Source organism: Stegodyphus dumicola, chromosome 6 (assembly GCF_044657685.1).
Source record: "Stegodyphus dumicola isolate Sdum_Otavi_A_Nest chromosome 6, ASM4465768v1".
Lineage (NCBI taxonomy): Eukaryota > Metazoa > Arthropoda > Arachnida > Araneae > Eresidae > Stegodyphus > Stegodyphus dumicola.
The window spans coordinates 100,361,460-100,387,379 of record NC_140773.1 but is presented as its reverse complement, the minus strand read 5'-3'; the positions used below and the strand labels follow the sequence as shown (position 1 = coordinate 100,387,379).

Genomic DNA, 25,920 nt, shown 5'->3' with positions numbered 1-25,920 from the left:
GTTTTGAGTTGTAGATGTTTATTTAATTTTATTTCATAGTTTATATTTTCTTAATTGTAGATATAATGTTAGTTTATTTTTTTCTGATTTTTAATTATTTTTCAAATGGATCGGAGAGGGCTGACCATTTCTGAAGCACTAAAAGTGCTAAACAAATTGCCTTCAGATAGTGAATCTGATAAAGATTCTGGTATATGTGTAAAACATGCAATATCGGGTTGTGCTTTTTCAAAGGTGATGTTACTTGCTTCGAAAAATACCACCATGAAGAAAAAAAATTAGATGTAAAGTGTAAATATAAAATGTAAATATCATAAGTTACTTTTTTTTCCCATTTATACGCATGTAATCATCATATAACCAAGAAGAGCCTTTGGGGGGAGTTAGAGTAGCAGGCCTTTCCGTGGCACACCCTGGGTAATGCTAAAACTGCTACCGTAATCAGAATCTAATGTTTTTTAATTGCAGGCAAAATCTATTACCCTATTATATGCTTCCCAGCAATGTTTGCTTCAGCAGTCTTTTCCAAGCTCTATTCATTCAGTGAGCCCGCTTCGGTATACCCACAGAATTAAAACCGTAAGTGCTATCTTTGCAAAATTTTACCTGTGTACTCCTCTAGGCCTGATTAGAATGCCTACCTTTTTTTTTTTTTTTTTTGTTTTTGTCTGAATTCCAACTTTAAAAGCTAGCATGCCAGAAAGGGTTAAAATTTCCATTTCTCATTGTTTGCTTGCACAATTTTTATTAACACTACTATGATTTGTGTTCAGATTTAAGTGAAACTTAGTATTTGCTTTTTTACAGTTAACATATTTTTCTGTATTAGAAGCACATTCTTTACTGGTGTGTCATGTGTTACCACATATGAAACATTATTGTTCCGCTGTATATGTTCTTTTAGTGTGAGCAAATTCTAAGCAATTTTAACATTGAATAACTCGCATGTATTCGGGGATACTTTTCCTTATGCAGCCTATGCTAACCTTCATTGGTTTCATCATCTTTAAATGAGTTAAGGTTCTGTTAAAAGAACCCAATTTGTTCTGTGTTGTCCTTTCATTTTAAACTTAATATATATTTCTGCATCTTGTAGCTCATGATTTTGTGTCTTTAGATGTTTAAGTAGATTGTCCTCCTTTATGTCATCATCTACATTGTAGCTTATAATTTTAGGGTTTATTTTGGTCAGTCTTTTTGGTTCGACTAAGTCCTTCAATCTCATGCTGCCTTTGATTGCTTCTTCTAACATTTTAAGTTCATTATTTTTATTTGGTTGAATTAGGATACCATCTTTGCAAACTTTCCTGACACTTTCAACTCCTATCTTGAGTTTTACGAAACTGAATGATCTTTTATACTTTCTCCTCAACATCTTCTGATGCTGCTCCTTCGTCTTTAGGGTAAACCAATAAGACATGTTCACTCTTACTTTTTGATTTAGATCTACTTCTATCTCACGCTGGTTTAGATACATTATCCTCTTATATCTCTCATACTAATTCACTGCTCTTAACTTCTAATAATCCTTTTAGATAGACCACTATGTTTTGTGTTTGTTCAGTCTGTCCTTCGAGTTGAGCTATCACTGCACTTTGTTTTGTCACTATTTTTAATATATCCACAAAATGATTTAATGTTCTTACAGAGTCTTTTAAGAATATCCTCTCAGGATAAGAGTCCAAGTTCTCTAAACACTCATGAGTTGAGTCACTAAAGTCTTTTACACTAAAGTCTTTTGCTCTAGAGTCCTTTATACTTTTAGAAGATGTAGCTCGGTGTGCTGTACCTTTCTGTTTTTTAACGTTGCCTTTCAACGCTGGAGCTCCATTCATCTGTCAGTGCTGACTTTGCACATTGTATCTGTACTTTTTGCTGAGCTGTTTTGGGATTGTGATAACTTATAAAGACCTCTGTTGGCTTTGTGAGGAAAGCAACAAGTGCAAGGGTTTCTTTTTGCACTGATCACCACTACTAGGCGTGTGGAGAAACTTCAGACCCCTCTTTCGAGGAAGCCCCTCAGACCATGACAAAGTAAATTTCCGCTCTGGAATGTTAATTTGCAACTAGACCGATTATTGGTTGATTACTGCTTCCACATCGCACGATGGCACACAAACGATAGAAGGAGATAGATCTCAGTATCAAAGCACAGTGATTCCAAAGTACGAAGATTAAACTGTAATTTTCATAGTCTCCTGGGGGAGCATAAGATATGCAAAATCTAGGGATGGCAAAATATTTAAAAATTAAGGACACACTTGGCAACAGAATTTCAGACTTGCAGAGAAGGCACTGGACCACAAAATGTCTAGTGGATAAGTGGATAGTCTCTGGATAAGCTTAAGTATAATATGGGAATTCATTTAGGACTCAGATAAGCCTTAAGTATGTGCAGGAAGTAGGGATAATTGCAATAAATTACTAAATATAATTCAGGTGCAACTTCATCAATGTGCAGGTGAAGTAAGACAAAATTTAGTGGAACAACATGTCACCAATCACAATATATATTACCAATAGTGTATAGCAGATGTTAGCTAAACTTTATGATGATAATCACAAATTTGAAGGTTTTCAGTTATTGTAAACAAAAAGAGAAATTTTCAATTAATGGAATTTGCAAAGAAATCTTGAGAAGTGGTAATAAATGATTTTTTTTTTTATAAGAGAAGTTTTTCATTGTGATAACTGTGCCCCTTTGATCAGTCAACTAATGAGTGATGAAAACTGTAGTATGGTTCTAAATCCAAAAAATATTGCTACTGATAGTGAAGAAAGTAACAGAGAGGTTGTTGAGGATGAAAAAATTTCATTTGAAAATTTAGTGGGAATTCTCAACACAGCAGTTACAAGATTTGAACAACAGAACTTTGCAACTGAACAAGAAATTATGTCTATTTATAAAGTTAAAGAAAAAGTATTAGCACAAAAAACATAGAAATTTAAATAATTTATATTGAAAATAGTGTTTAATAAAGCAAACAAATAGCCATTGAGCTTTTTTTTTTGGTAAATTTTGATTCTCTTTAGGTCATAAATGCTTCATTATTTCATAAGTCAAATTTCATATTTAATTTTATAATTTCTACATGTCTACTTATTATATTTAAACTGTTGATCTAATAGCTGAAAAAAATCCCAAAGCTGGAATTTATTTGCAGTCCTGATGATTTGAAGTCCTGATGAGTATCCCGGATTTCAGACTTTATATTGTATATGTAATGTGTGTGTATGTGACAATTTAGAAATTGATGGTACAACAGAGAACATGAAGGCAAAAATACATAAAAACTCAAAATATCTATATTAAAAATTACGAAGTAAATCTTAAACACTTATTACCTCGAAAAAATTCCAGAAAAGATTAAGCATGATTTAATTGGCAATAATAAATGAAGGTGTTATCTTTGTTGTTGCAAAGCTAAGTTTCTCTAGATTGGCAACAAATCCACTAGTCTGCTGTTTCAAATGTAAAAAATCAATGGCCGCCATCAAAACAAAGGCTTAGCGGCACGAACAAAGGCTTAGTTGATGCACGAACTGAATTCGCTGAAGTGTACTAAGTTTCAAATATCAAGATATGCCGGCGTCGTTACGGTTAGTGGAACTTAAAGAACTTTAAAATTGTCGATAGTTCTAAAAATATTACAAACAGATTTACTAAAGGCATAAAAACCTTAACTGGAAGATAAAAACAACATAATTCAATCATTTTTAAAGCAAAAAATGTACAATTTACAAACATATAAGAGTAAAGAAACTGAGATCACTGAGCCGGGTAACAGAGTGGATATATATATAAATATATTTATATATGTTTGGTGCTGCCGATTGCAACCAAAATAAGAGGTGCACATCTACATGTTATAGCAGTCCTATATACAAAATTTCAACGTTCTGAGGTTACTCGTTTTTGAGTTATACGGGATACGTACGTACGTTCGTACAGACGCCACGAAAAGTTCTCTTCAGAATTAATTTTAAAGCAGTTTTATAATTTTTTTTTGAGGAAACGAGTCTTTTATTCTGTCCTTATGTACAGATATGACGCAAAAGCATCGTCAAAATGGATATTTTCATTGAAATATGCTGCCTGAAACTTTTCGCGATTACAATACTTCCTTTTTACTTCGTACAAGGAAGTAAAAAGACAGCGGCTGAGAAAATTGTCTCTCGTACTATAATTGTTGTTCTGGTCGTTATTAAGAAACTATGTTATATTTTAATGCGTTTTCACTTATTTTTTCCCTATTAAAAATACTCTAGTTCTTTTTAAAACTTTATTAATTTATTTATTATAGTAGATTCCTTGTGGGATAAAGTAGATTTAGTCTATGTTAGGGATTGCAGTTTCCTTTATTGATAACACATCAGTAGATATTGATAGACAGAGAATTGTTACATGCTATGCTTGTAATCCTGTGTCATCTATTTTATTCTTATATATGTGTTCAACTCCATTTTTTTCTTTAGAATTGTGCCATTACTGAATTTACTGTAAATTTCTTATCTCCATAATTCCAATTTTTGAGGCTTTTTATTGGTTGAAAATTAACATCATATTAGAAAAATATATATGTTTATTTCATGTAGAATTATATCAGATTTTAAGTTTATACAAGTTTTTCTGATGCAGTAGCAGTGGAATCAAAAAGATATACTATGTGGTTTATAATGATGTCTGTTATTTACTGAATGACTAGTAAAATAATGTTGGCTTACTGGTAAAAATTTGGGGTTATATTTTTAGAATTACCAGCATTACAATCTGTAATGAACCCATTATGCACAATTGCACCATTTGATTCAATAGCAAATATATGTCATTTGCAAATGTATGTAGTTTATACAACAGTAATCATTTTCTAAAATATTATTATATTATTACTACTAATAATAAGAATAATAATATTAATAGTGTGTACTGTATTATTAATTTTATTTTTTAATAAAAATATCTTTATTTAAGTTTAGAAATTGGGAATAGGCTATGCTTTCTTTTTTATACAATTAAATTTTCTTTTGATTTTAACATTTATAAAAAAGGGCAAGATTAATTTTTTGAGCCTAATAAATAAAATATAATAAGATTGTTTTATTTTAGTCAGGGCTGGCAAGTTTTGTTAATGTAGTTAAAACTAGTATGACATCAACTAATTTCTACTGTAAAAATTATAATAACTAGCAGAAACTTATAAAATTTCTAAAACTTTATTGAAGTATAACAAGCTGCAAAGGCGATTATATTCTAAAATTAAATATCTTGTGTTTGTCATATATAATGCTAAAATTATATTTTAAAAACATTGGGTTTACAAGTAATAGCAGATTCACTTTTCAAAATCATCTCAACCTTTTAATGAAATACTCTGTAACAGAAGATCAGTTTTGCTGTTATTTCAAAATGCTGAAGGATATTATTTCAAGCCTATCAGTATTTTTAGGAAAAGCCATCACTGTGCGAAGAGTTATGAAGTCTTCATTTGCAGTAGTTTTCTTTTTACAACTTTGACTTACAAACTTTGACTTCTATTTAAAGCCATTACAGGCCAATTAAAGTAATAATTGTATTTTTGTAATTAATATGTATTAATGTATGTGAAATTTTGTACAAATTAAAGACAATTTAATAAATTAGCAAATATTACTATTTAAAGCAACATTTTAAATACATTAACAAAAGCAACATTTGAATATTTCTGCCATTTCAGTTAGTCACAAGTAGCTCCTGCATCAGCAAATCAGAAACTGGTCTTTCTAGCAGAAAACCAGCCCTAGTTTAGTTGAAATAAAAATGTGTTAGTACATATATGTTTAGGCAAATAAAAAATAATTTCATCATTTAATTTTATCCAAATAGCATTTAATATTTTGTATAGGGGGAAATAAAGTTATTTATTCTTAAACATTAAAAACAAAGATTTAAGTTTTGTTGATATAAAATAAGATAAATGAAAAAAAGCTCCATCTCTTACATTACAGTAAATGTATATTTGAGCTAGAGAAAAAAGGGCTACTCAATTATCTAAATTTACTTATTTTGGCCCACATTCTCAGATATTCCATATATTTTGAGTTCTATTCTATTAATTATCATTCTGCTGTTATTCTGTATCTTAAAAAGAAATTTTTTTCTATATATTTATTTCTTAATGACAGTTTGATATTTAATGAAAAAAATTGTTTTGTTCAGCTTCATGTAAGTAATAACAAACAAAAGATATTTTTAATGATATATTTTCTGTATTATTGATTAAATAACAAAATGATATTAGTATATCCCTTTTTAACTTTTCATATTCAGTAATAATAGTACTTGCTTTCGCAATAATCATTTATTTATTGATTTGGTCATTGTAATTTTTGAAGACCGAAAATTTTTATCAAGTATATTTCCATGAATATGGGATGGTGGGTGCCAATATTAAGAGGCAAAATGAATGCCAGTATTAAGAAGCTTATTCATAATATTACTGCAATTTTTTAGCGGTATTTATGAGTATATAGAAGCTTCAAATAAATTTTTTTGTGTTCCTTTTATATTTTTACTCCCTTGTACGAAGTAAAAAGGAAGTATTGTAATCACGAAAAGATTCAGGCAGCATATTTCAACGAAAATATCCATTTTGACTGCTATCAAATGCAATTTAACGATGTTTTTGCATGATATTTGTACGTAAGGACAGAATTAAATACTCTTTTCCTTCAAAAAGATTATAAAACTGCTTTAAAATAAATTCTGAACACAATTTTTCGTGGCGTCTGTACGAACGTACGTATCTTGCATAACTCAAAAATGAGTAGCCTCAGATTGTTGAAATTTTGTATATAGGACTGCTATACCATGTAGATGTGCACCTCGTATTTTGGTTCAATCGACCGCTCCAAATGTATATAAATATATTATATATATATCCACTCTGTTACTCGGCTCAGTGATCTCAGTCTCTTTACTCTTATATGTTTGTAAATTGTACATTTTTTGCTTAAAAAATGATTGAATTATGTTGTTCTTATCTTTTGGTTAAGGTTTTTATGCCTTTGTAAATCTGTATTCAATATTTTTAGAATTATCAACAATTTTAATGTTGTTTAAGTGCCGCTAAGCCTAATAATTATTTGATGGCGGCCATTGCTTGTTTTGAACAGCATTTGAAATAGCAGGATAGTGAATTTTTTGCCAGTCTAGAGAAACTTAACTTCGCAACAACAAAGATAATGCCTTCATTTATTATTGCCAATTAAATCATGCTTAATCTTTTCTGGAATTTTTTCGAGGAAATAAGTGTTTAAGATTTACTTCGTAATTTTTAATATAGATATTTTGAATTTTTGTGTATTTTTGCCTTCTTGCGAAGTGAGAATTGAATTAATTGAATGAGAAATACTCAATCGTCTGTGCAAAACTGTTTTTTTTTGTTTTGTTTGTATAATTTCGTTTATACCTCGTTCTAGCTTTATTATAGTATTTGAATAGAACATGTGGCAATGATTAGATAATTCTTTAAATGATATAAATTTTGTGCATTCTGAGTTATGAACGAAATATAATACTGTTAAGTGAAACTAGCGCCAGAGTGTCGCTATGGTAAACAAATAGAGTCAATTTTAAAGAATGCATTTATTCTATTGTGGTTTATGCGCTGTCAGCGAAATAGATTTAATTCAATCCAATAAGTTTAAATGAAATGCAAGAAAAAATGCGTATAATTTAATATTTCGTATAAGAAGTCGTGTTGTACACATCAGATTTTTTAGTTTCTGTGATTCTTTATTGAAAATGTTTTTATCTTCATTGTTATGTAATGTGTAATTGACCATTTTCAAGAAACAAATTCTGTCATAATACAATATGAGTTAGCTCCTGTAATAGATAAACAGGATGTTACAATGCACTCATAAGATTATTTGGTCAGATTTTATGTAACTCTGAAATTGTGGAACTGAAGGTTTATGGAAGCAATCTTGGATAAGCTACTTCAGTTTTGTAAAGAAGGGTATAAATTAACTGTTGTGTCCCGTTTTCCCTCACATTTAAAAAAAAAAAAAAAAAAAAAAAAAATTTGAAAAAAAAAAATTAAATTTTTCTTTGATAGAAATTTGAGACCTGTATTCTATAAAGCAGCATGAAATGAAATATTTTCATACTGTTTCATAATTATATAATCCGAGTTATCCGTACCTTCAAAACTTCTGTTGGATTGACTGGCTTAAGTTGATTGAGATCATCACCAAAGGTTTCATGCTTGAAAGGAAAGTGTGTGAGTATTCTAAAATAGAGATTTATGTAAAGATATTGTAATGGGAATGTTGTTATAATACCCAACAATGTTTTGCGAATGCTATGAAATTTAAAAAAAAAAAAAAAAAAAAATCAAATTATCTTATAGTGATTTATTAATATGCAAAGGTTCATATCATAAGTTCTCAGGAAAAAAAGTGGAAGAATCACAGAAATCATAGAAAAATGTGTAATACCTTAAAAAAGGTGCAATGAAATTTATGGTAGAAATACTTATGAAGCCAGTTAAAATCTAACATTCTGATAGGTTAGTATATGTAGTGTTAATTATGAATTTCAGGTCACTGATACTAATATGTACTTTTATTTTATGCATCTGCTATTTTTTTACTGTGTTGAATTTTTGAAAAATTTTTCTTGGAAGAAAAGATCTTTAGAAACTGAACTAAAACGTGTTTTTTGAAAAATATTTTAACAAATTTATTATGTGCAGGGTAGAGTTATGTCTCTTTTCTGCCTATTTCATTTGAATAATAGCAGCCATAATTGAAAGGTCACAATAGAATGTAGTATAAGTGTGGATATTATCCCAGCTTTTTTGTACCATAAATAAAATTTTCTGATTTTGTTGTTATCACTTCTTTTATTACCGTGTATCTATTATAATTAGGCGGTGCCAGCTCCCTTGGAAGACAGTGCATTGATTTAACTGCAACTAGTATATCAAGTCATAGATTTGAAACTGCTGCTAAGCTTTTATGGATTGTTTCCCAAGATAAGTGTACTTTTGAAACATTTATATACAGAGTAAGTGTATTTTTAACATATATTGTCAAATGTGTGTAAAGAACATCTATCTGAATTGCTGAGCATATAATTTTCCCTTGCTTCTTCACAAAACCAGTAATTTAAATACAGTAGACATCCTCTTAACTGGCTATCGCCATATCTGACCCAGAAACACTAAGTCGTACATATTTACAGTAACATTAAATTTTTTCAATTAAAAAAATTATAAATTGCTTTTTTAAAAGGACATATTCAAAAGAAAAAAATTCTTGAAAAAATAAATATTATTCATTTGCTTTTAAAATGAAATTCTTTAAAAGTAAAACCATGCCGTTTCTCCATGAACATCATACCAACTGCAGTGAATTCTTTCTGCTGTATGATGTTGCCAGCTCCAGTACTGTCCCCCACAGCATGAATTATTTTATAATTTTGTTTTATTTCTGGATGCCTTCTTAACTGCTTAATAACTTCCTGAATGATTTCATCATAATTTAAGAATTAATTTTTAAGCTTCTCATCAGCAGTTATCCACTCAATCTGTGCATATATTTGCATTGTTGCCAAAAATCAGAAGTTTCTAAATTACCTGTTGAAAAAGCTATGAAGAAAATATGCATGTAAATATACTAATTATGAAAGCATTATTGATATAATCTGCAAGAGAAAAAATATTAGCTATATGTATATGTATATAATAAACTTATATAAATTTAAAATTTAAATTTAAATTTTAACAAACATGTATAAAAGTAAAAAAGCAAATTTAAAGCCAAAAAAATTTAAAAAAAATATTTAAAAAAAACGTGTTAACTTATAAAAGATTTAATTCTCGAACTAATCTACAATATCATTTAAATTCAGATGCATAAGCAAATCAAGTGCAAAAACAATCAATGAAAATAAATTCACTAATTTAGCAAATTAAAATTAATCCAAACAATTTTTTAAAAAATGCATAAGTGAATGACTGTTGAGCAGGCAGGAGACAGACTTATCAAGGGGAAGTTGCTCCAAACCTAACTCTCCAATCATTCAATTCATGTTTCGTCATTCATGCAAGCAAGGGTAAAAGTCAAAACCAAAAGTAAAAAGTGAAGAATGTCCAAAAAGAAATACCAATAAAGTGGTACCCTTAGAAATTAGCATTTAAGAATTAAAGTTCTAAAAGGAAAATACTAATGAAGTCTTTTGAGAAACAAGCAAGTAAAGTTATGTATTAAATTTAAAAAAAATTAATTTTTAAAAAAAATCTAGAAACCAATGTATTTTAGAAACCCTTGTCTACAGAAACCTCCCCGACACGAATATGCATATCAATAAAAAGAAACTAAAAAAGAACTATATAAACTAATAAGAAACAAAAAGAACTAATTCACAATTTTTAAAAAACAAATGTATACTTAAAAATATAATTTCATATCTAGAAAATACTACATAAAAAATTAAAAAAAAAAAAAATACTTAAAGCAAGTAAATAGTAAGTTTTAATTCTAACTTACCTACTATATGAGCGTTGGGGTCTGCAAAAGTGTTTTTAAAGAGAAGTAAGTGTGTTCTTCAAATTAATTATATAGATGGCGCTTATGTAGGTAAAGTTGAGTGCCAAGCTGCTATCTTTTTTGTATTAAATTTTTTTTTGCAAAAATTAATTAAAAATAAATCTAGAAAAAATTAATATTAAAAATCCTTATTATTAAGTTATGTAAGTTTTAATTTTAACGATCAATTTAGGGAGTTATGCCAATCAAGTTGCTGGAAGTAAAATAGAGTAAAGTGGTATTGTGAATTAAGAAATGTAAACTGTTTGTAATGTGAAATGTGTATTCTGTTGAAAAATTGTGTAAATATTGTAATGCAAATAATTAAAGTAATGAAGTAAAAATAAAATGTTTTAAAATTTAAGTTTTAAAGCAAAATTTAAAATGTCTAAAAATTTTCCAAAATTTTTTGAAACAAAGTCCTTAAAAAAACCTCTAAAAAATTCCCAGAAAATTCTCAAAAATTCCTTAAAGAAGTTAAATTTAATGAAAGAAAACATTGATTTCAACTGGTATATCAAAACTTAACTAAATACTGGCTAAAGTATGGAAAATTAGAAGAAGAAGATTAAAATCTTCACTCAATTCGGGCTATAATTGAGACTTTTGAAAAGAGTTGGCCCTTTATTAGTAAAAGGAAAGAATCCAGTATTGATTAAATATACATATTTACAAATTTATTTACAATAAAAATTTACAAATAATTTCTTTACTCTTCTATATCTTTCATTACCCTCCAGCTAAGGTTTAAGGTAATGTTATCATATCAAAAAGAGCCAAAAAATTATAAAGTAACGTTAATGCCTGCCTTTTTAATATATAAATTAATAAATTTTGGTGGTACTTGGTTATCAACTTGAACATTATTATTTCTTCCTTTAAATCGTCTGTTTCAGTACATATATTTTTTATTCTGATTATTTGGCTATGAAACGTGTTTTCTATTACTTTTCTAGAGATATTAGAGTTCCAATTAATTAGTTTAATAGTATGAAAATGGAAATTCCTTCTTTTATCATATAATTTAATTTTGCTGTGTTTAATAATTTGCAGGTCTAGGTATTCAATAGAATCTTGATTCGTATTCATTTTATTAAGTGTTAAACTATTTGGGTAAATTTTGAATTGCTCAAAAGTAGAATTATTATTGAAAGTTATAATATCATCTATGTATCTAAAAGTATGAGCAAATAGCTTTAATTCATTTTTATTTAAACTTAGTTGAAATCTATATTCAAAAGTAAAAAGAAATAGGTCACAAATTTGTGTAGAACTGTTTGCTCCCATAGGAATTCCTCTAACTTGCTGAAAGATCTTATTATTGAATTTAATGTCGTTATTAAATAATGCACAATTCAGATAATTTTTCTATCTTTCAATACAAAGGATGTCAAGTATGTCAGGAAAAAGTTGTGGGAGTTGTATTAAACTAGTAAAAATTTCTTCTAATGGTAGATAAGTATAAAGGTTTTCAAAGTCATAGCAGTTAATTTTCTTGATTGTTAAATTTTTAAAACTGCTGAGAACTGGAGCATTATTATAAATAATCCAACTATAATTATGTTGTTTGTTAATGAGTTGTTGGATTAAATTACAGATTTTTTTAAGTATAATTGTAAATATGTAATCTATATTATTTTTATAATTATTTGTACCATTAGCAATAAATCTAAATTTGAGTGGTGATTTATGAAATTCTGGGAGAGCATATAGATTTGCTAATCTATTGTAGCTAGATGGTTGTGAAATTTGCAGTTTCTTATGAAATGTTTTAAGCTTTTTTGCAATAACATTTTCTTGTATATTGATAAGTTTGTAAGTAATGGTATTATTTAGTTCAGTATTAATTAATGAGACAAAAAAAATTTTCATATTGTGCTAAAAGAAATGTGCTAAAATAAAAATGCTAAAATTATGCTAAAATATAAATATAATTATAATTATGCTAAAATAAAAAAAAAAAAAAAAAAAAAAAAAAAAAAAGCTAAAATTATGCTAAAATAAAAATTTTCATTTTATGCTAATATTTCATATTATGCTAAAATAATAAACTTACATATATATAAGTAATAATTTACATACAGTCAAAAGTCGTTAATTCGGACCTCAAAGCTAAAATCTTTCTGCGCATGCGCCGCGTTGACACATGCGCATAGGCGTTTACGTGTGCGCGCAAGACCTTTACGACTGTGCATATGCGTGTGCGCAAGCGCAGAATACGTTTTCGTGTGCACGTTTAATGTATAACGGAAGGTATAAGCTAAAATTATCTAATTATCTATTTCAGTTAATGTTAATGATTGCGTTGTTCCTTAATCTTCGAATCGGATCCAGCTTTTTATTTTTTGCAGACTGTAAGAGCAATTTTATAAAAGTAAGCTTGAACTTTCGATTATGTCAAATAGAATTTCCGATGCTGGAGCTCCCAAAGGATCTACAAAACGAAAGTATGTTTCGATGTCCATCAAACAAAAAGTGGAATTGCTACAAAAAATGGATAAAGGCATATCCTTTGTTTATCTAACTGTTCCGAAATCTGTTTATCAATTTCACGCAGCTCTGCGCGCGGGGGGAGGGGGGACGTCGCGCCACGCAATGAAATGGAAGTTGATCTGTCAGCACTATCGTTATCTTCAGGGCAGTTGTTTTTATTTTATTCGGCTTTTAATTCCTTACTAAATGTAGTATTTCCTCCTCCTTGATATGATTTAAATAAAATTCCTCATCATTATAAATATCACGAATACACATCAAATAGTTTTCTGGTTGCAATTTTCTAATTTCGACTATGCGTAATGTATGCTTTACACATGTGCGCGTTGATAGAAATGTTTAATAAAGTAAACAAATAAATATTAAGCTTCTTTTTTTTTTGTAAATTTTGATACCCTTTAGATCATAATTGCTCATTATTTTATAAATTATGGTTTCATATTTTTAATTTTATAATTTCTGCATGCCATCTTACCAGATTTAAACTGATGATCTATAATCCGGAAAAATCGATAATCTGGAATCGCCGAAGTCCCGACTAAAGACTTTTGACTGTATATATATATAAACTTAAAGCATCTAAAGTTAATATTAAATTGGATTCAAAGCAAGGCTTCCTCAACAATATTAATAATTGCAACCGTGCATAAGAGTGCTTTTATTAAAAAAATGGGGCTTCTAGTTCCAAAGACATATTTTACCCTGATTACGTGAAGACTTTTATCTTTTATAACCTATATTTTTTTTTTTCCTCAATTTTGAGCTAGTTCTGTTTTTACATTTTAAGATTCTACAGAGGACAGCATCTTTTAGAAGTTTCTTACACCACCATTTTGGAGTTGACAATCACTCTTCTCGACGGTAATAATTTTTACAGTCAACACCCAACGTTTGGCAGCGCCGCACGTAAAGTTTAACAGGATAAGACGTTTTGAATACATGTTAAAATACTTAGTTCTGCTGTTGGACACTTATTGCATACTTTTTCCAAGAGCTACAAAATTTTTGCTTCTCCAGACAGCTTTGAATTCTACTTTCTTTTGTAAGAAACACAGTTTGGTTGTCATAAGAATTTAGTTAGTTCACAGTAAAAAGGCTTTCTTAAGAATTCAGTAAGTTTTCTTCTTTTCAGTTTTTGTTTCAAATAGGTTTTCAGTTTTTAGCTGTTTAAAGAGCCATTCCCATTGGGATTTATCTTAGCTAACAGAGTCAGTTCCATGTGTCGACTAGCTTTGCTATGCCTGCAGTTCAGATTTCTCAACTTGTTGCCCTGTGGGAAAAAATGGTTTTGGAGACTGGTTTGGTCGGCTGCGTCAGTTGTCTCTATTAGCTCAGATGAATCCCAGTGGGAACAGCCCTTAAGGGCTCAGATTAGATTTTATTATTTATAGAAATCTATGTAAAAAGTGTTTTTTTCCTTGGTATTAAAAGTTTAGTTTAGCATAATAGGGGACCACCCAATTTTTGAATGTTGTTTAAATGGCAATATATAAGAATATTTGTTTTGCTCTTTATTTGTAGTTGCTTTTGAATTTCAGATTTGCATATAATGGTTTCAAACCATTTTTTTAATGGTCAATTTGCATAATGTAAAGTTTTATTTATTTATTTATTATTATTATTATTTTAGTAGTCAGTTTGGCACAATGTTATGTTTTATTCTTTTTTCCAAGTGTTTTGAAAGCGTGTATTTAAAATTCTGGTACATTTGAGATTCGATTTTTCGGTTTTATAGGAATTTAATGTCTTTAATGAAAGTTTAATTGAATCTTTTTGCTTTTTGATCTCAAATGAACCAGGAGAACGAAACATGTTTATGGTACATATTAATCGATTTTTATGAAGCTTTAATTCATTTTCCCCTGATGAGTTCTGAATTAGAGCTTCAGTAAAAGGAGATTAAATTTATATTTTCTTAATTTTGTATGTTTTCCCTTTCGTATTTTTCGAGTTTGTTCTACTATGAATTCTTATTTTTAAGATATTGTGTTAAACCTCTTATGCACGGTTGCGATTATTAATATTGTTGAAGAATTGCTTGATTTTGATTCCAATTTAATGTTAACTTTAGATGCTGTAAGTTTATTTTACTTCAGTCCTGCAGCTATAGCACAGGACAGGTTTAAAAAAATCTTTTTTTAATTTTAGTGTTTCTTTTTGTACTTATATATATATGTATAGTAATTTACTTGGAAATTTTTATCCAATAAACATCCAGAACTGGATATACTGATTTCTAAAACTACTCAGAGAAATGTATGGAAAATGGAAGTAAATGGGTTATTTCAGGTTTATTAGTATTCTGAGTTTAGTTTTACATCAGTTTTTTTTTTTTTTTTTTTTTTTTTTGGTAGAATCAGCAAGAATTTGATACATACATACATACATGAACACACACACATCTTTTCTCTCTATATATAATTTCCACTGTAAAGGCAAAATACAATTTAGAAACCACCAAGAAGACTATATAATTACAATGTGGATTAAAAGTGCTCAGAATCCATTGCCTCAAAAATACTTTAGCTTGCCGTACCATCTTGGTGTTGCCAAAAAGTGCCTCATAAGCTGACTTTAGCTGGACAATTATTATCCTATATGCCCACATGTACTACCCATAGCATACCCTTGAGTATATATAACATTATTTTTCTGGACCTTATTTCATAGTTTAATTATATAGCATAATGAAGAAATTCAATAATAACAATGAATTAGCTAGAATACTGAGGAATTAATTTTAATAAATGTCACTATGTTAAAAAGTATCAGTTTTTTCTAACAGAAACTATTGTTAAATCATTCTTAGTAAAATTATTACTGAATAAATTTCCTTTGATTTTGAACCATTATTTCCTAAAAGGAATGCAATTTATAAATATGTTATGCAAGGTATTTTTTTATTTTATTTCAGTTTTTAAAATATTTTATCTGAAATTATAAAAATAAACAGTGGATTTTGTTTTATTCATTTTAATTAAAATTTTGATTTTCAAGCTAAATTTTTTATAATACACTAAACTGCTTTTTTCTTTTTTTTTTTTTTTTTTTTCCCATAAGGCTTCAATGATTATTATTGAAAATCTTAGTTTAAGTGATGAGAATGAAACAGTATGGGACATAGTCAGGTAATTTAGCTATATTTCTTTGATTTTGTTTTCCATTTGCACCTGTGAACTGTATCAAATTACATTTTTGTTTTAAAAATAGAAATATCATAATAGAAGTTATGTGTTATGCTTTACATCATTTAATACCAAGTTTAGGACTATTATTTTTTTTTCTGTTGGTAGAATTCAAGAATTTATTTTGATTTAAATTTGAGATCCATTATTATATAGAAGAGTATTTTAAGTAATTTTAAGTATTAAAAGTAATCAATCAGAAGAATCCTCTGAAGCTTTTCTTATAACTTTCTTATCTAACATATATCATACCTAGAATATCTTAGTATAAACAGGCAATTTTCAAACTAGCCATACAAAATATATTAATTACATTTCAATAAAATACTGAAAAATGTTTTAGGTGAAGGAAATTTGGGTTAAAATTGTTATGTCAACAGAAATATAACTTATTAATATCTATGAATAAAATTTTTCATTTTCATTTTCAAAGAAGGAGGTGAATTTTTTTTTTTTAATTTGCAAAAGATGTTTGTGTATTTTTAATTAGTTTTAGATGACCTTAATTTTTAATCAAAATGTTTTGTAAAATGCATATTTAATTTTTTTCAAAGTGGTTAAATTATATTCTTTTAATTGAAGTTTACAGAAATGTTGTTTTAAAATCATTGATATATAAAGTAACAACTGCTTTTTAGTTGAAAATTTTAAAATGCAGGAGATTAAAAGTCATTGCTAACCTTGTTTCTCAAGTACAAAATTAAAGGACTGATTCTTGATTTGTAACTTGCAAATTTTAATGTTTTCCTGATCACTGAAAATCGCTGAATGGTCATTCATTATAGCTGATTTTGTTTTACCTATCTTTTATATCAATGTATTATCATGCTCTTCTTTTAGAACACAAAAGAGAATGAACATTTTGTATGTTGAATATTTTTGCTTAAACATCTGAGCTTTTATAAAATAGTGTCATTATGGAAAAGTTTCACTCATGAAAATGCCATTATGTAGTTATTAAAAAGTCTATTTTCTCTACAAATTTTCAACTTTCTAAAATCTAACATTAAATAAAATTTCTTTCTCTTTTTTCCTTCCATGTACGAAGTAAAAAGGAAATATTGTAATCATGAAAAATTTCAGGTATCATATTTTAACGAAAATATCCATCATGACCACTATCAAATGCAATTTAACGATGTTTTTGTGTGACATCTGTACATATGCTCAGAATTAAGAACTCTTTTTATTTTTTTTTCCTCCAAAAAAATTATAAAATTCATTTAAAATTAATTCTGCAGAGATTTTTTTGGGGGCATCTGTACATACGTATCTTGCATACCTAAAAAACGAATAGCCTCAGAATGTTGAAATTTTGTATATAGGACTGTTATAACAGGTAGATATGCGCTTCCCATTTTGGTTGCAATCAGCCGCACCAAAAATAAATATATATATCCACTCTGTTACTCAGCTCAGTGAGCTCAGTTTCTTTATTCTTGTATGTTTGTAAACTGTGCATTTTTAGCTTTAAAAATGATTGAAGTATGTTCTTCTGGTTACGATTTTTATGCCTTTAGTTAACATGCATGCAGTAATTGTGGAATTATCAAAAATTTAAAAGTTAAGTGTGGCTAAGCCTAATTTTTGATTACCATGGCAGCCATGTTTATTTACATTTGAAACTTGTCAGAATAGTGGATTTGTTGCCAATTCAGAGAAACTAAGCTTCGCATCAACAAAGTAACGTCTCCTTTTATTATTGCAAATTAAATTATGCTTAATTCATTCTGAAATTATCATTTAAGTTATTAGCTTGTTTTTGCATAGAAACTATAATTTTAATTGTAAAAATTGTTCTTTTAATTGTTTTAACTGTACTTTGTGTTTTCATGTTTTTCTATATCTTTCAAATTTTAATGAAAATATTTTGAATTTTTATGTAATTTTGCTTTGCCACAAAGGGAGAACTGAATTAATTAGTAGCACATGTGCATTAGGTAAGCGGCGCTCAATCGTCTGTTTGTGAAAAACTGTTTCTTTTTTATTTGTTTAATTTCTTTCATACATTGTTTTAGATTTATTATTGTATTTTGGTAGAACTTGTGGTAATTCTTCAGGTGATATAATTTTTGAGCACTCTGAGTTATGAAAAAATGAATGAGATGTAACTCTGTTAAATGAACCTAGTACTGAAGTTTCGCTATGGTAAATTAATATAGTGAACTTTAAAGAGTGCCTTTATTCTATTGTGCTTTATGCGCTATCCACAAAGTATATTTAATACAAAATTCATTAACTGTTAATTCAATATGTTTAAATGAAATGCAGGAAAATTGCATATAATTTAATATTCCGTACAAGGAAGTCATGTGGTGAACACATCAGTCTTTTTCCTTTTTTTTTATGATAAAGATCTTTTTTAACTTTAAAATTATATTTTGTCTTACAAACTGATTCTTAGATTGTTAAATAACTAGTATATGTCTGATCTTTAGTTTATTTTATTGGAGGAAAATAAAAGCCACAATTCTTTCAGACAGTAAATATTTAAAGCTCTGAGATAAATTTAGGCACTATATAAAGTTCATATTTTGTAATTTATTTACTTTTTAAAATTTTGTTGTCAGATTTTGTTCTTATTTTTGCTAGTAATAAAAATAATTTTATAAAACATTTTTTACATTTAAAATTTTATTTACTTTTTAAAATTTTGTTGTCATATTTTGTTCTTATTTTTGCTAGTAATAAAAATAATTTTATAAAACATTTTTAGCAAAGCTTTGAAGCTTCCCGGAGTTAAAAAGAAAGAAGTGAAATTAGAATACCTAATCTATGGTCTCAGGCACAACATACTTAACAGTCGAGATAGTTTGGAGGTTATTTTCTTATTATCTAATTTAAGTGATGTTTTTTATTTTACCATAATTTTTTAACTGTGTAATTGTCTGTTGGAGCAAAACTGTTGCCTTTTTTGTATTTGTACTGAAACATAGCTAATGCATTCAAAATAGAATTGAAAATTTGATTTTCAGATCATTAATATATTAATAATTTCTGACAACTTTTATGTCATTTCCTAAGACAAATGCTAACTTTTTTTGAAAGTTAATATTTATAATATAAATAAGTTGTATAAAAAATGTCTTCCTAGAATATTGAAAAAAGTCTTTAAAGTAACTGAAGTGAATAAATAAATAGTCTGAATGCTAAGGTTTAAGTGCAGTATAAGCAGATGAAATTATTTTAAATAATATTATGAAATCCTATTTCCTGAAATAAATTTTCAATAGTATATTTATTGAACTGGAATGGTGTAGACTTATTTTAGATGTATAGGCTATTACAAATGATTCACTGTGTTTCGAAACATTGTATTTCATAAAGTATTCGTGGGGGGGGGGTCATGCAACATGGGGTTATTTTACTGCTGCCAGAAACTGGTAACACTTGGTAGAAGCTAATTAAAATATTCAGAATGTTATAGTAATTAGCATTGCTAACTAATTTTTTAAATTACTTTATTTAATAAAAAAACTATTTTTTATTTAAAATATTTTAATATATAATTATAATAGTAAAATATTTAATTTTTACTTTAATCAACATGTCTTAATAATGAAAAAAAAAACAACTAAATTTATTTGTTATTCAGTTTTGTTTATTTATATCACTATATATCTACAAAAATATGTACTTTGAATTAATCTTTAACAGTAATTATGAAAGCATTAGGAAGATAGTTTTTGAGTGCAGTGCTTTGCTGTAATCTGTAATCAAACAAGCAAACAAATTTACGAAAAGTGAAAAGTAAACTGTCTCCAAAGTACACTATTTAGGTAAAGCTGTGTTATTAGAACCACTGAATCCCAAATGACTCATCTATTAGAGCTTATCTTATATACTTCAAAGATTGTTTCATGTTTACAAAACAGTTTTGTCAAAAGGAAGATTGTAATATGTTGAGATCTAAATAAAAGCCACGTGATTACATGTCAATGTAAATTTAAAATAAAACAAAACAATCTTATTTTGACATATGCTTTTAATCAAAATTTTATTCATTTTGAGGTTGATCAGTCACAAGTTCCACTTCTTCAGAGGCAAGGAATTCTTCTCCAGGAGCAAAAACTTATGCCAGGATAAAGTTGTTGTTTTGCATAATTCTAAATGTTGATGTTTGTGTTAATGTTCTTATGTTTATTTCCAGAGATGGGTGAATTTGAAGTTTTTATGGTAAAAAGACTTACTTACCAAATAACTGTGACTTGATATAATAATCTGGCTATAAGTATTTATTGTAAACAGTATTCAATAAAGATGTTGGTGAGGCCAACACATCTTCAAGTCAGAAGACATCAAAATTTCATGCTAGGTGTTTTAAAAATTTCTTCTAAATTAAGATTTACTATTTTAGTGTTAAGCTTTCAATTAGCAATATTCTTAGCCAATGGCTCTGGTGATACCTCTGCTTAAGAGGTGAGGACCAGATTCTCCATTTTCATGTTGCAGCATCTGAAAAACAGTATAGTGTTAGTAGCTGTCGCTGTCACGAAATTTTTCGAATGGTGCACTACAGAATATGAAGTTTACTGTTAGCATTGCTTGTTGATTTTTTTGGTTACTTATGAATTTTTGTCAAAGTTTTTTACTGTTTTGTTAGAATTGTTTGTCTATATAGGCCTGTTGTCTACACGGAGTGATCTACTGCTTAGTCTCTACACCTTCAAAATACATACTACACAATAATCCAGTAACAATGAATAAACAATCTGCATATTTTAAAACACTTTCTGCCATAAACTCACCATTTTAGAAAACGTATTACACAATGTTATCACAAGAAATTTGAAGTATTTTTTTTTATTACATAAATATCAAGAATGTGTAAATTCACAACTTGAGAATTAAAATGCTTCAAAACCCAATGAATTATTTATAATTACCTTGTGTTACTTTTTTGTGTGTAGGGAGAATAATTGTTATTATTCTCTCTAATGAAGCAGAGATGATGATTTTAAGATTAAAAAAAATATACCTTTTTTTTTAATAATAAATTTTTTTTTTCTTTAACCTTCTGACTGGCGAGGGTTTTTGCTAAGAAAGTACAAATTTCCCAAACTGCTATGGGGGGGGGGGGAAAAAAAAAAAAAAAAAAGAAAAAGAAAAAAAAAAATTTTTTTTTTTTCTTTCTTGATTTTAATGTAAAAATTCTTCTGGTATTTTATACCTTGGTTTGTGTACTTTTAATATATTGCTTTAAATTCTTTGACATATTTTAATATGCACGTTCTTGCAGATACCATAATATATAGCCTTGCCAGTTAGAGGGCTGAGCAGCATCAACTTTTTATACTTTGAATATTAATATTTAAAAAATTGCATCAACTTATTGTTAATTAATTCACAATAAATTGCATCAACTTATTGTTAATTAATTCACAATAAATTGCATCAACTTATTGTTAATTAATTCACTGAATGCTAGATTTATAGGGCTCATTTCAGAAACATGTGCATTTTAAAATTGTCTTTCTTAAAGAATGATCAATGGTTTTATGATAATTATGTTCATTATTAGAATCTGATGAGTTATGAGGTAATAATCCATATCTTTTGCAAAATGCTTTTTTGCCCTATCTCATTAGTCATTTAGATGTATTATTAAATTGGTAAAAAATATCAAAATTAATAAACAACTTAGGTTAGTAAACTAAAATAGTAAAATAATACTGCAGTGCAAGATTTATATATATGCTTACTACTTTTTTTAAGTATCAACTTGTTTATGTTTGAAAAATAATAAGCAGTAATAAGAAAAATAATAAGCAGTAATTTGGAGTGAATAATGAAGACACTTGATGAAGTATTGAAACACACTTTATTTAGCCAATATTAATCAGGACAGCTTCACGTGACGTTTTACAGTCATCGAAGATCTACTATAAACTCGCTGGAACAATCAGTGACACAGCCTTCCGGTTATCAGGCTATAATGGTGGAAACAGCTTCACTGCGAAGCACCAGAGTACAGCTCCCGACTCAGCTCGGTCGTTCTCGGAACTCTGGAGACTCTCCGTGATACAACTCGCGATGCACTCGACGACACACAGAGCACAGTTCCCGACTCTTCGGTTCACTCGTTCCCGGAGCTCAACATGCTCTCTCGATGCTGCTCTAACCACGATACATAAGAGACTCCTTCGATGGACTCGACGACGCACTTGGCACTCGCTGCCTGGCTGTTAACTCGATCGACTCCGTGCGGATCGACTGACTCGAGACAAATTATCTCGTACTAGACGAGGCACACTAACTGACTGTGGACCAGCAGGGTTTATATAGCTTTTGGCTTGTATTCGAGAACATTCTGGGGTAAACCGGTAGGAATTCGTTCTAGAAGGTTCTCCATCCGTCCATGGTATATCGGCAATTTTATTGCCAAATATAGCCAAATAAGCGATTCCTTGCCAGATGTGGCAACCCTGCCATCCCTTGCCATTTTAATAGCAATCCTAAAACTGCTTTGCTGGGAAGCTATCTTACGGCACCTGTACGTTTCGTAACACTGCCCCCTCCCAAGGACTGCACGTCCTGGGCAGTATAACCTTTGGTCAGAAGCCAAGTTCGATACAAACAAAACATAATAAAACAAACAAGTACCATAATTAAAGAAACAAATATTTACACTATTTACAAGTTATATACACAAATTAAACACATAATAATTTTAAATTATACAAAGTTCAGAATGAATTACTGTCTTAGTCTTCTCATTAAGTTATACCCGGGTCAAATACTTTTCCACTGCAGTTCTCAGATGCATTTCTGTTTTGCATATCACAGTCTGAAGATTCAGTCCTTTCAGATTTTTCATCCACAGGAAGATCTGAAACAATTTGTTCACCACTCTGTAGTTCATTTGCAGCATGCATACAGCTAACCTTGGTATTTTTAGCAGATGCTATATGCTTATTTATCTCTATTTCCTGAAGTCAGTTCCAATGTTTACACCAGGGTCATGAATAAAATCCAATCCTTTACAAGCAGAAGTATCCAGGCTTAGAAAAATGTTCTTGTCTGCACAATCTGCACTATGAGACGCATACATACTTTGTAAAGTGAGTGAATTTTCTTGCAATACTGAAGCACTCTGCATAAGCTGTACATAAGTTTTTTCCATCTCAGCATCACATGAATTTTCAGATGGTTCAATACTTGCTAACTGCGACTTTGTAACTTCATTATAGTTTCTATGATCTTTTCACTTTCTTCTATCTCTACTTCAAGCACATGAGAATCAAAAATTTCTTTCTTGTCTTTCATTTCTTCATCTTTTTTATCTCTGTCTTTAATCTCGTTAGATGTTTCATCTTCTATTTCTTTATTTTTCTCAGACACTTTATCAGCTACTTCATTCATTTCTCCATCTTTCGATTCTTCAGATGCTACTTCTGTCATTTCCACATCTTCTTTTATGGCTCCAGTTTCTTTTGAAAGCTCCACTTTCATCTCTTGTTCTCGCACCTTTTCTTGGAACACATTTATTTCTTCTCATCAGGCTTTCTTCTCTTCCAGTCCGGCTTTCATCTTTTTCAATCCGGCTTTGATCTCAGCTCCCATCTGTTCATATCCTGCTTTCATCTCAGCCCTCATTATATCATATCTGGTTTTTATCTTGGCTAAAATGTCCATCAAAGTCTTCATCTCTTCCACCATGGCTTTCCTCTGCAGGCGGGTCACTGGCATTCACTCGCAAACCCCACTCCTGACACCAGTTGTTCCGTTATTTTCTTCCTTCACGTTCGTATGGGGTTCGTAGATTTGAAGTGAATAACGAAGACACTTGATGAAGTATCGAAACACACTTTATTTAGCCAATATTAATCAGGACAGTTCCACGTCACGTTTTACAGTCATCGAAGATCTAAACTCGATGGAACAATCAGCGACACAGCCTTCAGGTTATCAGGCTATAATGGTAGAGACAGCTTCACTGCAAAGCACCAGAGTACAGCTCCCGACTCTTTGGTTCAGTCATTCCCAGAGCTCATTACACTCTCTCAATGATGCACTAAGTGTGATACACTAAGAGACTCCTTTGATGGACTCGACGACGCACTTGCTGCCCGATCGGCTCCGCGCGGACTGACTTAACTCGAGACTGTCTTGAAGCAAACGAGGCACAATAACTGACTGCGTACCAGCTGGGTTTATATAGCTTTTGGCCTGTGTTCAAGAACATTATGAGGTAAACCAGTAAGAATTTGTTCCAAAAGGTTCTCCATCTGTCCATGAGATATTGCCAATTATGTAGCCAAATGGAGGATTTCTCACCAAATGTTGCAACCAGGCATTCCCATGCCATTTTATGGCAACCCTAAAACTGCTTTGCAAGGAAGCTATCTTACTGCGTCTTTACATTTTGTAACAATATCATCAGGTAAGCATGCTTCTGTCATGGGATATAGCTAAGCTAAATTACTTTTTACATCAAGCCTCATGGATTCTAGAGACCTTATGATTAAATATACTTCTACCATGGTAAAAAAGTCATACAATGATAATCTGTCTTTATCCCTATCTAGAATTTTTGCTGTAGTGAATTAAAAAAATTCCCTGACGTACATTTCAATAAGAATATCTTTGTCCCTGTTAATGCTCTTGAAAAGCTCACAAAGCTTTCAGATAATTTTCTGAAGTTATTGGGTAACTTCCGAATAAATACCTCGCTCAAGTTTCAAGTTCTGTAGCTTGCAGCAAATATTGGAACTTGTAGCAATCATCTAATTCTTTATCTTCATGTATCATCTTAACCTCTGCCCAAAATGGCAAATAATTGATTAACTAAGAATCAAAAGGCTTTATATTTAATTTAAGTAGTTTATGCTGTTTGTCTTTAGAGTTACTACTGACCTCATAATTACTAAAAACTGCATCATTAGGAACTGTGTTTATATTTAGTAATTAACTAACTTTTCTTTTAATTGTAATGAATTCATCAGAATATTTCTCATTTTCACCCATCTCTTTCGCAATAATGGACTGATCACCTTTATCATCATCTACTATCATCTATATTATATTATTATCTAAAACCTTTAATTCACTCATAATGCTTTCGATATGTAATTCTGATCTTTTGTATCTGAGTGTTCTTGGATTTTGTACTGACAGTGGGATAGTCTATAATGATCACAACATTGAAGCAAACAAGTCAAGCTAAAATATGTCTGTATATGTATGCAGGCCTTTTTTTTTTATTTATTTGTTCAGTGATGAAGTGCAGTATTCCAGTTTATGTGAGTATTTTTACATGTGAAAAAAATATGCATACAACTCTCATGAAAGTATCAAAAATAGAAGACAGTATTTTTAGGAGTAAAAATTTGATATATTTAATAAAATTAACATTAATTTTAAAATCCAATACAGTCAAAAGTCGTTAATCCGGACTAGTCAGGACTTCGGCGATTCCGGATTATCGATTTTTCCGGATTATAGATCATCAGTTTAAATCTGGTAAGGTGGCATGCAGAAATTATAAAATTAAAAATATGAAACCATAATTTATGAAATAAAGAACAATTGTGATCTAAAGGGTATCAAAATAAAAAAAAATAAAAAAAAAAAAAAAAAAAAAAAAAGCTGAATATTTATTTTACTTTATTAAACATTTCTTTCAATGTAAGTTGTTTAAGTTGCTTCGTTTTATGTGATAATACTT

At 29.2% G+C, this 25,920-nt stretch overlaps 1 protein-coding gene across 5 annotated transcripts in view; it reads left to right on the top strand.

Annotated features, from left to right (window-relative positions):
* The window catches only part of LOC118196998 (TATA box-binding protein-associated factor RNA polymerase I subunit A-like), an 88,994-nt gene that overhangs the window by 24,682 nt on the left and 38,392 nt on the right, over positions 1 to 25,920 (top strand). For all 5 annotated transcript variants that reach the window (XM_085818703.1, XM_085818700.1, XM_085818699.1 and 2 more), the window contains 3 exons: positions 8,916 to 9,052; positions 16,129 to 16,196; positions 18,970 to 19,072. In XM_085818703.1, the coding sequence (XP_085674829.1) occupies positions 8,916 to 9,052; positions 16,129 to 16,196; positions 18,970 to 19,072 (308 nt within the window). The remainder of the gene's footprint in view (positions 1 to 8,915; positions 9,053 to 16,128; positions 16,197 to 18,969; positions 19,073 to 25,920) is intronic.